Source organism: Schistocerca nitens, chromosome 3, assembly GCF_023898315.1.
Source record: "Schistocerca nitens isolate TAMUIC-IGC-003100 chromosome 3, iqSchNite1.1, whole genome shotgun sequence".
NCBI classification, from domain to species: Eukaryota; Metazoa; Arthropoda; class Insecta; order Orthoptera; family Acrididae; genus Schistocerca; species Schistocerca nitens.
In genome coordinates, this window is record NC_064616.1 from 925,460,611 (window position 1) to 925,476,963 (window position 16,353).

The 16,353-nt window shown below is 40.2% G+C and overlaps 1 protein-coding gene across 1 annotated transcript in view; it reads left to right on the plus strand.

Moving 5' to 3' along the window:
* The window catches only part of LOC126249492 (uncharacterized), a 1,087,724-nt gene that overhangs the window by 1,023,956 nt on the left and 47,415 nt on the right, over positions 1-16,353 (plus strand). The window contains exons 14-16 of the mRNA XM_049951143.1: positions 1,621-1,782; positions 3,283-3,345; positions 4,835-4,962. Of these exons, the coding sequence (XP_049807100.1) occupies positions 1,621-1,782; positions 3,283-3,345; positions 4,835-4,962 (353 nt within the window). The remainder of the gene's footprint in view (positions 1-1,620; positions 1,783-3,282; positions 3,346-4,834; positions 4,963-16,353) is intronic.

Consider the following 16,353-nt stretch of genomic DNA (forward strand, 5'->3'; position numbering starts at 1 on the left):
TAGCATAACCCCTGGTAATACTATGGCCATTTATTGTGTATAGCTACAATATAATTATGTTTGCATTATGGCATCTGTGGCACCACACTTGCACAGAGTGATTCTTATCTACACTGCCAGAAACAGAAGACCAAAATAATGAGCTACACCTTGCATCGCTGGCTAGGGTACAATTAGATCTTTATCCTGGTGTAAAAACTTTAACAAATTTCATGCAAGCACAATGCAGAAACTCAGAACATCCAGATATTCAAAACCAAATTACAAAGCTATATTATTAGCCATTCCTCCTATATGGATTCTGAGTTTGCATAATCAGTGGAGTCATGAGATTATGTATTACATTGACAATGGGAGAAACCAAGCAGCATAATTAGAAAAAAACACCACAATATTTTGAAATTTGTTGCTTTCCTTCAAATCTTCAGCCTTTTTGCAGTATGTAGATTACGACAAATGTTCTTATTAAATTATATAATCTGCCTATAGTTAATGCTGATCAGTTCATCAAACCTGCATCTCTGTATTTATATTTTGACTCGAATGTTATTGATCATCAAGATATTGATTAACAAAGAAATGTAACAGCTTCTCAATGGTGCCCCTAAAATTATTTAGTACACAACCTAAGGATATTCAGTCATTACCTTTGGGGCAATTCAGAATTAAAATTTTGAATAAATTAAAAGAGCAAACTTTGTACAGTACTAAAGAATTCTTCTCTGGGGATAGAACAGTATCTGGTGATAGAACAGTATCTGAGCTGCAACTCAATGCCATGACTACAGCAGCAAGTCCACTATTCAACCACACTATGTTCCAGTATTGATTTTATAGCTGTGCTATTACTATAAGTATGTTGTAGTCTAGGTCTTAACATTAATATGTTTTATAACATCCATAACTGTAGTTCAAATTGCAATATTGTATCCATTTCATTGTGGTAATGTTATTGTAATCTTGACACAGACCATCCAGCCAAAGCTGGTGAATGACATAGGATTGCTAATCATTGGAACTATGGAACATACTGTGTGAACGGGTGAACTTCAAGGTAACATCTTTTGGTTGCTTGGAAGCAAATGAATCCATCAAACAAGAACAAAACAATAGGGAGCTGCACCAGCATTTTTAGAAACTTTATATAACTATTTTACTTGTAATTTTTATTGGGGTTTTATAATACATAAGATTTAACTCCTGGTTTGATCCCCAAGTGACCTGCCACATTTTAACTATTTGTTGATGTAGTGCTTGCACCATATCTCAGAAAATATAGTCATCATAATGTCCTTTATGTATATTATGGAACAAATAACCACCTAGAAAGGATCTTGTGGGTTGTGCACAGTTTCTACAGCCTGATTGGTAGATCTGTATATTTTAATTGTCTGTAATATGTAAGAAACACAATAATTTGTTGTGATATGCTCCACTTAATCACAGCACTTATGCAAGGAAAGTATTGAGATGAAGTGGCAAAAGAATGCATGAGTCTTATTTCTTTTTGTCTCTCCACCTACAGAAATAAGGACTTTACAACAATGTAAATATATAATTTCTATGTTTAGGAGCAAATATATATTTATATTAATTTTAACTTTACCATTTGTTGTGCAGCCCCCCATAGCCCAAGACGACAGAAGCTGAATCTACGCATGAAAAGTTTGTCACTAGATTCACCAGAGTCTACAGAGCATGTACAGAAACGGAGACATGCAGCAACTCAGTCCGCCTGTCTTGACCCACAGACTAGCCACTCTTCCTCATCTCGCATTGAGTGTAATCATAAAGTCATTATTCCATATTGTGATGCCTTCTAGTAGAATTATTGTATATTTACAGCCATCACATGGACAAACTAGAAAACAATTCATTCTGATTTTGTGTGTATGTTAATATTACAATTTATATATTCTGTTATTGGCAGGCCATTTACTAAGGTTATTATGAAACTGTACAGTTCAGCATCATAAATGAACTGGAAGAGGAAAACAAAACTGTACTTCATCAGTTTCATTTTACCTTTAAACATTTATTTTGAATTGGTTGCAATATATGTGCCCCAAAGATTCACTAAAGTTGTTGAGAAAATAACATGAAATAATTAAATTCTTTAGCTTCTCTGATCAACCAACAGAAATATTTTAAAAAAGTGAATCATTTCAACTAAAAAAAAATCATACACAGCTAAAAAGAAATATCTTAAGAACAGTATGTTTGTACATAACAGTGTCTGTGCTTAATGGCTGTAAATATACTGTATTAAATTCCTTTCTGCAATGCATCTATCACTCTTGTGCAACTTCTTTTTACAGAAAGAAACAGTGTTGAGTCCTGCACGCCCTTATACACATGCTGTATTTCAACCAACTCTATGAAATGTGAAAATCCATGCACATTGCTTGTTCTGCTAATCAGTGTCCTAATCTTTTTCTCTCCTTATTTATAAGCCATACAAGAAGTCTAAAATACATGGAATGGAAGGAGGTTGGTGTGTAGCTGCCATGCACAAAACCTTATCTTTAGTTTTGGTTCACTTTTATGGTGAGACACAAGGTTGCTACAATAGCTTACAGACACTAACTTTAAGAAACTGTATTTTAAATAAAATTAGTAGATGCTGCTCTAATTAAGTTGACAAACACAGTCAGGTGCATGAATGACAGTTCTTTGTTGCATTTCAACTAATGATTACCCCCTATGTTTTCAGGTGGATACACCACCTTCTCAGCCTCTATAGTTTAGTAGTTTATGCAGTTCTTTTACCTTCCTGTTTATTTTTTACATCACCTGTCAAAAGATTTTTTTACAGCTGATTCATTTCTTAAGTAACATTGACTTCATTTTCCCTGTTATTCTATTAAAAAATCATATCTCTTCACTATAGTTTGCATGTCTTATTGAAACCCATGTATATCTGTTTCTCTCAGTTATTTACAGACAGCACATAGACACTGGTTTCTTTTTTGTTTTACTTGCCTTTTCCAGGGTCACATAAACACTGCCTTATTTCAAAAGTGAAATTCTACAACTGGTGACTGCAGCCTGGGGAAAAAGATCAAATACTATTCACTTACGTCTAACTTTCCTGAAAATTTCTTGTTTTTGGACTTTGTCATTATAGGGCAACAGGGAAGATCCCCACTGTGTAACAATCTTAATAAGTACTCTCATTATGACTACACATTGAGAATAATTTCAGTCACTAAAACAGTTATAAAATTTAAGTTCTCCTGAAATTATTAAATGTGTTTTCAGTTAGTTTTTTTGTTTGTGTAGGCTCCCAAGAAATACCGCGCCAACACAGAACTGTCTTTATACATAATGGTCGATGCTGGTCAAGTATGCCATATCTATTTTTAACAGGAGTTAATTTGTAGGAAACGTTACAGTTTAACTCAGATTGTCATTGTTTCATCTAGTTACAAGCAAATAATCCACTCTGAACCGGAAATAAATGTCATAAATAGCTCCGTATACTTTTTAAGTAGAAGTAGCCACATGGGAGCAGATTAGATATGTGCTTTAAAAAAACAGCAGTTCTCATTTCAAATGCATATTTTGAGAACAAGTAACTACTTATACAGAATCCTTATCTACATCATATTTTTTCTGCAGTAGTTTCAATGGTATTTACATTGACTATAGAAAAAGCTTTCCTAATTATCTTCATTTGTTTATCCTGAGAATATGTTAGATGAATAGCAAACCATTATTAAGTGTATTGGTATTATGCAGTTGAAACTTAGCAAATCATTTAGCTTTTGCATGATCACAAAAGGAATGGCATGACTCCATGTAGCAATATAGCTTCACAAATTAACATTAGTAGAACTATATATTTACTTAGAAGAACTATGTATAGTGCTAATAGCAAGCATCCTTGCCATAGAAGGATGTAATTTATTGATCTATAGATATTTCAGCATTAGGTGTGTGTGGGGGGGGGGGGGGGGGGGAGTATTTACATGCCACTTGAAATCATCATTTGTATGAGAAGTAAGAAGCATGTTTTGCTGCAGTCACCTTTACTGTATCATGTGCTTTTTGTAATTTACATATTAGTATTAGATTCAGTTAACTGCAAGTCAGTCCCCTTTGTATGTAGTTTTCAAGTAGTACTGGAAAAAACTTTATGTGATAATACATTAGTACATTTTCAAATATTAGTTGCTTACTTTTATTTTTCTTATATTACTGTTTGTTTCCTGTAACAATTACATATAACATCTGTGACAGGAATCATAGCATAAGACAAAATTCAAAGGAAGTTTCATTATGTGGTGCTTTTAAGCTGTGTGCAAAGAAGAAATTTCTCTTTAATACATGATTTACGTCTACATATTATATGTATTATTATCAGCATACTAAGTATGGTTTCTGGTAATGAAAATAATTTGATTAAGTGGTGTTTAAGAAGGAACTCTAAAAATACTTCATAGATATGTCATGATTTTTTAGTCTTATAAAGAAGTATATCAAAACAGCAGCTTAATAGTAGCATTTAATGATAGCTATAAAGTTTATGAACATAGTAAAAATTTCAAAACTGGTATTATCTTTATTTAAATCTGTGCATGACTATAAATTTATAATTTATGGAGCATGCACATTTGTTGATATACTATTACAATATAGAATTTCCATCCACATTTAGAATTCAATGAGTGCTATGTGAATCCAAACTATTAAACAGATTTTAACTTATGAAGTCTAAATGAAGTTTAATTCATTAAGCTACACAGGAAGTATTCTATTTTGTGTTATGCTGTAATACTGATATATTCTGATTTACAACAGTAGATATAGTGTATCTAAATTGTTTTCATAGCTCCATCAAGCCCTGTTCACAACCGCAGGCTACTGTCTGCAAGGAACATGCGAATGAGTTCTGTTGAACTTCCGGATGAAAATGAAAAATCTCTGTCTTCTGCCAGTACATCACCATGTCCTTCTCCAGTAAGTAGCAAATGAGAGTTGTTAGTGACTATTAGCTAACCATATACTAGAGCTTGTATTCCTCTTTTCCAAATTGAAACAAAAATAAGTATAAAGAAGTGATGTTATTAAAACATGTACGTATATTATCGCTATTGTACCCAATGCTATTTAATTTTCCTTTTCTATTTCTTGATAATTTGCTTCTCAGCTGCAAGATGGGGTTTTTTTAATGCGCTAAGGCAGGTTTGATAGTTTCTCATTGTCCCTGAAGTTAGTAAGAATACAGTGTTATACTAGTCTTCTATTGACCTAAGTCACCACTTACAACAAAGAGCACATTATGTATAAATACCTCCAGTACTCTTACGCTGCTGGTGTCATATAACTTTAGCAGTATAGGCTCCACCCTAAAACCCTAGACTATATACTGATCACAAGTGATTTTCATTATGTTTTGGACACATTAAATATGCTTGTCTTCTGTAGCACTTGTCTCTTTTGTACTTTTATAGCACTTCTGCATGCTCCAAATGTCTTGGGTATCCAAAACAAGATGGCCACCATACAGTGTGGGAAGTGGCCTTGAGATCATTCCCTGCTGTTAATGACTACATGGGTTGAGTATCAGTTGCAAGTGATATCACTTTATTTGTTGCCTCTCCCGATTCCATTCTGATGGGCGCTTATGCCACATAATACTCTACAGTTATACAATATTTATGTAATTTTTTCTTGAATTTTCCCCAGAATATTGAATACTCCATCATTTTTCAGACAGCCTGCTCAACCAAGATGAGGGTTTCCAGCTTGAAAATTTGTGGAAACCCCTCATTTCACATCTGTACTCTCAAAGGAAATATTGTTCCGGGTGTTCACTGCCTGGCATTACAACATATGACATAAATATTAGTCAACCAAATACTTCATAAGCACTGTTGATTCACTGACTCTAGATATCTATGACTGATGCTCTTGCTACCAATGGTATTATGTCTGACACATGTGCATTTACTCCACAGTGGAAAGTGTGTAAAAAAAATCTTGCCATTCTACAGGTGAGTTCACCTTGAAAATGGCTGAAAGGTTGTCAGTTGTAATATTGGTACACTAGTTGACAATATCCTGGATGCGCTCCTGAAAAATAATGAAATATTTATGTAGCTGTTTCTCAAATATTGTACCCAAAATGTTTAGGGTATGAACAGCTGTGTAGGATTTCCATGTCGTAAGATCATTGTTTTTTCTCTTTACTGCCAATTATCACCTCAACTTCCTTTGCAACAAGTGGACACTTTCTCTTGTAAGACATTCATTGTAGAGTTTGCACTGGTAAATGACCATCTGATCAATTAAGATTTGTATTACTTCATCATGAGTCCCCCTTAATCTTTCAGATTTTTTCTATTTTACCCATAAGTGACTGCAAATTCCTTCTTTTGTGAATAAATATACAACCCCATTATTTTCATAGTCCCCATAACTCTTTTCATAATCAGCATTTATCTTTGTCTTGTACCCTGCCTCCATAGCTGAGGTTGGTAACATACCCATTTACTCACACTCAGTCCAGAGGTAGCCAGTTTGAATCATGTTGGTGGAATAAATTTCGACCAGCCAGTATTTGGCCAGCTAGGGGAGGAGAGGTGTTACTCAGCATCAGACTTTGCACCAATATCCTGGATTATATCTTAAACCTATCTTCAGTGTCTCATGAAGGGAGGACACAGGACACTGTGATACTGATCTGGCCATCAGATTGGCACAATAAGCCTGATAATCCTCTTGCTGCTGCTCAAGAGGAATAGGCCATGAGCTGGAACCAGTTCTTCCCCTGTCTCATCACCACAGGACCCAAACACAACTCAACTTTGTACACACTCCCATTACAGTTACCTTCAGTCAACAGGTACATTTAAGACACAACTCTCACTTACAGTGAGGAAAGGAATTATGGTGTGCAAAGGGACCAAGTGATGTGGCACAGTGGTTAGCACACTGGACTTGCTTTCGGGAGGGCAACAGTTCAAACACAAGTTCGGCCATCCAGATTTAGGTTTTCCGTGATTTACCTAAATCACTTCAGGCAAGTGCTGGGATGCCTCCTCTAAAAGGGCATGGCCAATTTCCTTCCCCCACACTTCCCTACCCGAGTTTGCATCTCTAATGATCTTGTTACTGACAGGACATTACAAACTCTTCTCTGATCTCCTCCACCTCCTCTTTTGTGTGCAGAGGAAGAAAACTCTTTCTGACTAGGCAGCTCAACAATTCTTTTGAGTCTCCGAGCTGACAATGCCATATGACATATTTGTTCTGTCTTGCCATCATATTAATTGTCTATAAGAGCTGCTGACTGTGGCAAATACCTTGTTACTGTACCTTTATTCAATTAGTTTGTGGACAGGACTGTTTGTGAGCTTATTTCCCAAGTGACCTGTTTTTCATGTTAATCTCCAGAAATTATCTAAATCTTTCTATTTTTGTTCTTCTTAATTTTTCTTTTATATGTTTAATAAAGTGTGTTTATGTACATAGCTTCTGGATTTTTACCTCTGAGGTTATGCTATTTTGGAATAATTTTCTAATGACTCTTGTTCCAGTGTAATTTCTGCAGTGCCTCAGTCCATGAAAAAGTTGTGTCTTTATACTTGTGTCTCAAGATGAGAACCAACATTCGCATTGCTCTCTGTATAACCTGTCAAAATTCTTGCACTTTTACATCTATATCATCACTCAGTGGTAGATTCTCTGAACAATTAAACATTAATCTCATTTATTTGCTGTTAACATTCTTGATAATGTATTTTGCCCTTATCCCTGTACATTTCTGTGATAGGTCATGTTTTTCCCTTGGAATCATGTTTGATATTACTATCACTCAGTTGTAAACTCCACAGCCTATTGATATCATATTAACATGTGTGTTTGATGTTACTCTCATGTTCTATTCATAACTTCTAGCCCATGCTCCATGACTCGCACTTCTAATTGTCTTCTATAATCATTAGTCTGGTAGCAATACCACAACACAGATTTTTTGTTTGCATCAGTGGATTTCAATAACTCTGAAGCAATGTCATCTTGTTTTGATATAGGTCTTTCAGTATTGTGTCAAATTCTTCTTATCAAATCATCTAATCAAATTGTGCCTATGGACTATTGTTTCAGTCGTGGGAATGGATTCATGATTTTCTGTCAGGAAGGTCACAATACATTGTAATTGATGGAAAATCATTGAGTGAAACAAAACTGATATCTGGCATTACCAAAGGAAGTGTTATAGGCCTTCTGCTATCCCTAATCTACATAAATTATTTGTGAGACAATCTCAGTAGTCCTCTTAGATTGCTTCATTTACCATCAAGTAAAGTCATCAGAAGATCAAAACCAATTGCAAAATGACTTAGATACGAAATCCGTATGGTGTGAAAAGTGGGAATTCACTCTGAATAAAGAAAAGCGTGAAGTCATCTGAATGAGTACAAAAATAACTACATTAAATTTTGGTTACACAATAAACCACACAAATCTGAAGGCTGGATTGGCAGTTCACTCATAAGATGCAACACGATCAACTAAAGAGATTGACTACACTACACTACACTACACTTGTTCATCCTCTGCTGGAGTATTGTTGTGCTATATAGGATCTTTACCAGATGAGATTGACAGAGGACATCAAGAAAGTTTGAAGAAATAGTGAGAGAGTGTCACGAGTGTGATAAGCAAGCTGAGATGACAATCATTAAGGCAAAGGTGTTTTTTTGTTGTGCCAAGATCTTTCCACAAAATATCAATCACCAGCTTTTTCCTCTGAATGTGAAAATACTGTTTGTACCAAGCTAAATAGGGAGAAATGATCATCACAATAAAATAAGAGAAATCAGGGCTTGTACAGAAAGATTTAAGCATTTATTTTTTCCATGTGCTGCTAGGGAGTGGAGCTGTACAAAACTAGTCTGGAGGTAGTTAAAAGAACCCTCTGCAAGGCAAGTATGAATTGCATAGTAGTTACGTAGATGTCACTGTAGATGTTATAGTATTATACTTTCCATCTCATCTTCATCTACCTCCTCTTCCCTTCCTCCAATATTGTCTTCTATTTCATTCCCCTTCTACAGTCCTACATATTGTTGTGACTCGCCGATCATTCAAAGCGCCGCCGCACAATTACGCGCGTCCTCTACGTGCGGCGCTGTCTGCCAGCCATGCAGCAGCTGCGCCACCTAAGCGGCCAGCCGAGCAGCGGCCGCTATACTGGGACTCAGTGCTCATTCGAATGCTAACGTGTACACATGTCTTGCTTGTCAACTTACTCCGTGACTTATATGTGTTGTGTCGTTCTGAAATATATTTGTTAAACTTGAAGTTATAACAATTGGCAACGAGATAGTGGATTTCTCCTTTTCACTGTTGACCCACAGGGTTCCATGGCTACTGTCGAGCAACTATTGCAAAATCTCCTTGAACAGCAAACGCTTCTAACAGCGGCGATTCGCGATTTCGTCGCGGCGTCAAATGCGGGGCGTTTCTCGTCGTTGGCTGTACCTCCTTTTCCTCCTTACGACGAGACGGCGGAAGACTGGTCTGATTATGAAAAACGTCTTCGACAGCACTTCTTGGCAATTCATGTCACGGACGAACAACCATGTAAGTCTCTGTTCCTTTCCTGGATTTCACCTCAAATGTATCGGTTGTTGTCGCAATTGGCTCCTTTGAAGGATCCTGCATCTTTGTCCTTTGCTGAAATGTGCTCACTTCTGTCTGTCTATTTTCAAAAGCAAACGCATGTGGTAGCCTCTCATGTTGCCTTTTATCGTTGTCACAAACAGCCACATCAATCCTATCGCGCTTGGGCTGCTGAACTTCACGGCCTCAGTCGAAAGTGTCAATTTGTTACTGACGTTCACAAAGAATCCTATGCCGACTCCATGGTACGAGATGCCATTATACGGTCGTCGCCCTACAAAGAAGTTCGGCAACGTGCCCTTCAGTTGTCGAATCCGACTCTAGATGAAGTTCTCTCGATTGCGCAGTCTTTTGAAATTTCTCGCGCCGCTGGGACGCAAATAGAGGCGTGGGGTGATGTCGGGGAAATACAACCTCTGTGCGCTGTTAACGACGCGTGCGGTGCATCCCCGCCGGCCGACGTGGCCGCAGTGCGCTCCCACGTGCAGCCTCAGCCTAGCCGTAAGCAACCCGCTAAGAAACTGCAGCAAAACCCCCGGCAACTTCCTTCATGTCCACGGTGTTTTACGAAACATTGACGTGAGGATTTTCCCCAACGTTGGACTGTGTGTCACAATTGCAAAAAGATAGGTCATGTGTCTTCGGTTTGCAAATCCGACCGCATACATGATGTTCATGAACATGACGCTGACTCTGATTCTGTGTTGTCTGTCAGTTGCACTTCTTTCCTTTCAGGGAAGTTATTCCTCACTGTCCAAATCCTTGGTCGCGATGTTCGCATGCAAGTGGATACCGGTTCTGTTGCCACTATAATTAATTCTCAGACGTATCTTCAGTTGGGTTCTCCACTCCTGTCACCTGTCACTCGGCAATTACGGACGTACAATAAACAGCAGATTTCTCTCTTGGGACAGGTTAATGCTGAGGTATCTTACAAATCCGTCGTTCACACTGTTCCCATATTTGTGGTCGACCAGAGCAACGCAGAAAATCTTTTTGGTTTCGATGCCTTTCGCGTTTTTGGGTTCTCCATAGATGACTGTCAGTATTGTCTCTGATGCTATTCCTTATGCTCAACTGGATTCCTTGTCGACGACATTTTCGTCCCTTTTTCTCCTGGGTTAGGCCGTGCAAAAGACTTTGAAGCTCATATCGCGCTGAAACCCATTGCTCGGCCTAAGTTTTTTCGGGCTTGGCCCATTCCTGTGGCCCTTCGTGATCGGGTAAAACGGGAGTTGGATCATCTCACTACTTCAGGGGTCTTGCTTCCTGTCACTTCCAGTGAGTGGTCCTCTCCTGTCGTTGTTGTTGCTAAGCCAAATGGTGATATTCGTCTCTGTGGCGATTTCAAAGCCACTGTAAATGCTCAATGCCTCACGGACACTTACCCTATGCCCCGTCCTGAAGAACTGTTTACTAAACTTGCTGCAGGCCACTATTTTTTTAAAATTGACCTGTCAGAAGCTTATCATCAAATTCCTCTCGACGCTGCTTCCCGTTTCTGGTCCTTAACACGCCTTTCGGCCTCTATCAATACCAACGCTTGCCATTCGGGGTTGCTAGCGCCCCTGCTCTCTTTCAGCGATTCTCGGAACAATTATTGCTCCCTGTCCATGGGTTTGTCAATTACATGGACGACATTGTTGTCACTGGCTCCATCACTGAAGAACATCTTCAGAATCTCCGCACACTTTTTCATGTCTTACAGACTGCCGGTCTTAAGTGTAATCTTCAAAAATCACAATTTTTTCAGGCATCTATCACGTACTTGGGGTTTCAACTCTCTCGGGATGGTATTCGTCCACTTCAGCAAACTGTTGCTGCGATCGATGCCCTTCCTTGCCCTACATCTGTTAAGGAACTGCAGGCCTTCTTGGGGAAAATAGCATACTATCACAAGTTTTTACCGGTGGCTCAGCCATTGCATCGCCTGTTGCATAAAAACGTGCCTTTTCACTGGTGTGGGTCATGCGATGCGGCTTTCCAGAAATTGAAGACTATGCTGAAACAGGACCCGTGCCTGGCTACTTATCGACCTGGCCAACATCTCGTTCTTGCCACAGACGCCTCTCAATACGGGGTCGGTGCAGTCCTTGCGCACCGTTTTTCTGACGGTTCGGAACAACCCATTGCTTATGCCTCCAAAACGCTCACGGATGCCCAACAAAAGTATTCTCAAATTGAAAAAGAAGCTTTGGCTATTATTTATGCTCTTCATAAGTTTGGTGTTTTTCTCTATGGATCCAAATTTCATCTTGTTACGGATCACAAACCACTTGTTTCCTTCATCAACGTCACTTCCCAACAAGGCTGCACACCGCCTCGAGCGTTGGGCTCTTTACTTGTCTCGTTTCAATTATGAGATTCATTTCCGGCCAACGGCTCAACATGCAAATGCTGACGCTCTGTCTCGCCTTCCCATGGGTCCTGATCAGGCATTCAATAGGGACAAACGTTTGTGTTTCCACCTGGATGTTGCCGAGCAGCGGGTTGTGGACAGATTCCCCATCACTGGGGACCGGCTGGCGGCTGCTACAGGTTCTGACCCTACCCTCTCCCGGGTTTTACGCTGTATTCAGAAGGGTTGGCCAGATCACCCGTCCCCAAAGACTTCTGATCCATTGCGGAACTACTACGCTTTGCGCTACCGCCTCACGGCTAGGGATGGTGTTATCCTCCTTTCCACTGACGAAGCTTAGCCGCGTGTTGTGGTACCTGTGTCTTCTCGTGCTTCGGTCTTGTGCCTCCTTCACCAAGGGCACTGGGGTGTGTCTCGCACAAAATCTCTGGAGCGCCATCATGTGTATTGGCCTGGCATCGAATCTGAAATAGCACACATTGTCGCTGCCTGCGGCCCTTGTGCGTCACAGGTCGCTGCCCCTAAGCCATCTTTGTCACCGTGGCCTTCGCCTGAGAATCCCTGGGAGCGCATTCATGCTGACTTCGCAGGACCCTTTTTAGGTACTTATTGGCTCCTCGTAATTGACGCCTACTCTAACTTTCCTTTCATTGTCCGTTGCACGTCGCCTACCACCGCGGCAACCACCAGTGCTCTCGCCCACATTTTTTCTTTGGAAGGCCTCCCCTCTACTTTTGTTACTGATAATGGTCCGCAATTTGCCTCTTCCGATTTTGCGGTTTTTTGTGCTTGTCACGGCGTTATGCATGTCACAGCCCCGCCGTTCCATCCGCAATCCAACGGTGAAACTGAATGACTGGTCCGCACATTTAAGGCTCAGATGCGGAAACTTCTGACTTCTTCTGCTGATGATGCGCTTCTCCAGTTTCTGGCGTCTTACGGTTTCACCCCCATGGGCAGCCACAGCCCGGCTGAGCTCTTACATGGCCGACAGCCCCGCACGCTACTTCATGTTCTGCGGCCTCCCACCTCACGGCCGCGGGTGACTTCCCTTGGCTGGTTCACCACCGACGACCTCGTCTGGGTACGGAGATATGGCAGGCAGCCACAATGGAGCCCGGGCCGCATCTTAAGCCACCGTGGCTGACGCTTGTATGAAATCCAGACGGACACGTGTGTTGCAGTGCGTCATTCGGACCAGATTCGGCCTCGTGTGCCAGCAACACCTGATCCGAATGCCGCTACACCACTTTTGGCCCTACCTGATGCTCGGGATCTTGGCATCTCTCAATACTCACAACGCAGCCCTCTCACCATCATCGCGATGCCAGCACAAGAACGGACACCACCAGGAGACGTGTCCATGCAGGAACCGGATGACCATCCTCTGTCAGAGCAAATCTACTCGCCTCCTCATCCAACGGACGCCGACACATCGCCCATGTCTCCTGTCATATCAACTGGACTTGCTGCAATGGGCAGATTGGTGCAGGGGGCCCCAGCAGATTCGACCCCTACACCTCCTGTCATCTCGACCCGTTATCATCGGGGACACTTCCGTCCGTACGGGAAGCCTCCTCCTCGAGACTTTACGGCGAGTCAAACAACGCCTATGGATGTTAGCCATCTCCAGGACACCTCCATCAAGACTAGTGCAACAATTTCAAAGGGGGGAAAAGTGTTGTGACTCGCCGATCATTCAAAGTGCCGCCGCGCAATTACGTGCGTCCTCTACATGCGGCGCTGTCTGCCAGCCATGCAGCAGCTGCGCCACCTAAGCGGCCAGCCGAGCAGCGGCCGCTAGACTGGGACTCAGTGCTCATTCGAATGCTAACGTGTACACATGTCTTGCTTGTCAATTTACTCTGTGACTTATATGTGTTGTGTCATTCTGAAATATATTTGTTAAACTTGACGTTATAACACATATTCCTTCCACTTTTCAGCCTTCTGTTTTGTGCTTAGTACTAACTTACCATCTGAGTTCTCAAGATTAATAGAAGTGCTTCTCTTTCTTTCAAATGTATCTTAAATTTTTATACTGGACCTTCTATCTTTCCCAAAATCAGGCAACATTGTACTGCTCTAAGTTCTCGTCTACCCGTTATTGCTTTTCCATTTTGCACGTTCTCTATATCTCATATTTTAGACATCTGTATGTGTGTCTTGCCACAAAAAAGCCACCCTGCGAAAATTCATTATCTCTAGCAACATAATTTTCTGATGAACAGTTTAAAGAAACTAAACAAAATTGCACATGTTATAGATTATGGCCCAAAGTAGACAGACAACCATGAAGTTTGTATGATATTTTACAGACACAAATTTGGCCCACAGAAGATGAGACATAGGTATCAAAACATGTCTAGGTAAATTAAAAAAATGCATTCTGTTTTGTATAAAGACAGAGTTAAAAAAAATAATTCACCAACATGGATAAAATAACAGGAGCTTCCACCCTGAGCAAGATGATTATAGGAATTATTTTTTAAAAGCTGCATATTTTCAAATTGTTTGCAAAACAACTTTATCCCCTCCAAAATACTCTTCAGTACAACTAATACATATGTCCCACCAGTCTCCGACCATTCGAAACATTTTTTGTGGTCATCTTTAGAAATGACAGACAAACACTGTTCTCCAGTCTGTCCAATACATCTGTCACTATATGCAACTGCAGTATATTATATGCTCAGATTCACTCAGCTGTCTCCTCAACCTCTTTATCCGGTCCACCCTCTGGTCCACCAGATTCAAGACTGCCCCCACTTGCTCCACTTGCGGGGTGTCTGTGGCATTCCTCTGGATCACAGGGTACATTGGAATACACAGAAATGAGGCAGCCGATATAGCGGCCAAGGCTGCAGTCTCCCTTCCTCGGCCTGCTGTTGGCATGGTTCCCTCAGCCAATCTACAGAGCATTTTATGTCATCATGTTGCTCTTTTATGGCACACACATTGGTCTACGCTTCCCAATAATGAATTACAGGACATAAAACCTCTTCCCTGTGCTTGGACCTCTTCCTCCTGGCCTCATCATTGGGAGGAAGTAATTTTAACTAGACTCCAGATAGGGCATTGTCTTTTTAGGCATTGACATATTTTAAGTGGTGATCCTCCTCCGCTTTGTCCTCGCTGCTCTCAACCGTGGATGGTGAGACTCCTTTTTCTTCAGTGCCCCTATTTTAATCCTCTACGTGCCCCGTTACAGCTGTTGCCTGATATATCTTCCCTTCTAGTAGATGATATGCACCCAGCTGATCACGTCCTTGAGTTTATCAGTGTCAGTGAGATGACATCAGTCATTTGAAGCTCTTTTTTTGGGGACAACCACCCCAACCTTCAATAGTAGTTTTCTAAGATTTCCTTCCGTTTTTAGTTTTCCTCCTTTTTAAGTTTCGCTCCCATTGCTGCTGATTTAAAATTCGATTTTTTACCCTTCCCTAAGCCACAGAATGGGCACTTATGACTGTAGCAGTTTTGCACCCTAAAACCACAACAACAAAAAATCCTCCCTGACTTTTTTCTTGATTTCTTCAATGTTGTCAACTCGGTGCCTCTCGTGATCTTTTCCATGTGTGAAAATAAGAAAAAGTGACACAGAGCCAATCAGGTGAGTAAGGTGCATGTGGTAGTAGAACCATGCCATTTTTAGCCAAAAGCTGTCTAACAGAGATGGCTCTGTATGCAGGTGCACTGTGATAGTGGAAGAACCAGCCTCCTGTCTGCCACAAAGCCGGTCTTTTTTTATGAACACTGTTGCATGATCTTCTTAAAACTTTCAAATAAAAAGTTTGATTGATGGTCTGACATGGAGGAACAAACTGTGAATGAACTACACCCTTGACATCAAAAAAGAAAAAAATTAGCATAGTTTTAATGCTTGATTTGACTTAGACATTTTTGGACAGGGTGACGACATCTTCCATTGGCTTGACTTTTGCATTGTTTCTGGGATATAACCATAGCATAATGACTCATCAGCTTTGATAGAAAATCTGGATCAGTTTCAGGCTGTTGTTTCAAAGCACAACTCCTTTCAGCTCAATGTTGCTTTTGATTGTCAGTCAGAACCCAAGGAACAAACTTGGCAGCAACCCTTTTCATTCCCAAATCTTTCATTAAAGACAATTTGTAACTCAGATCTGTGATTGGTTATATTTTCCCCAGTAGTATGTCTAACACTACATTATAAACTTTATATACACTACTCATTTCAAAAGTTTTGTGCTATACTATACTCTACAAACTTTGAAATTTTAGGTGTCTTTATTGATGAGAATTTAAATTGAAAAGAGCATGTTTTGGAACTCATAAAATAGCTAAGTTCAGCCACATTTACTCTTCAAATCATAGAAAAT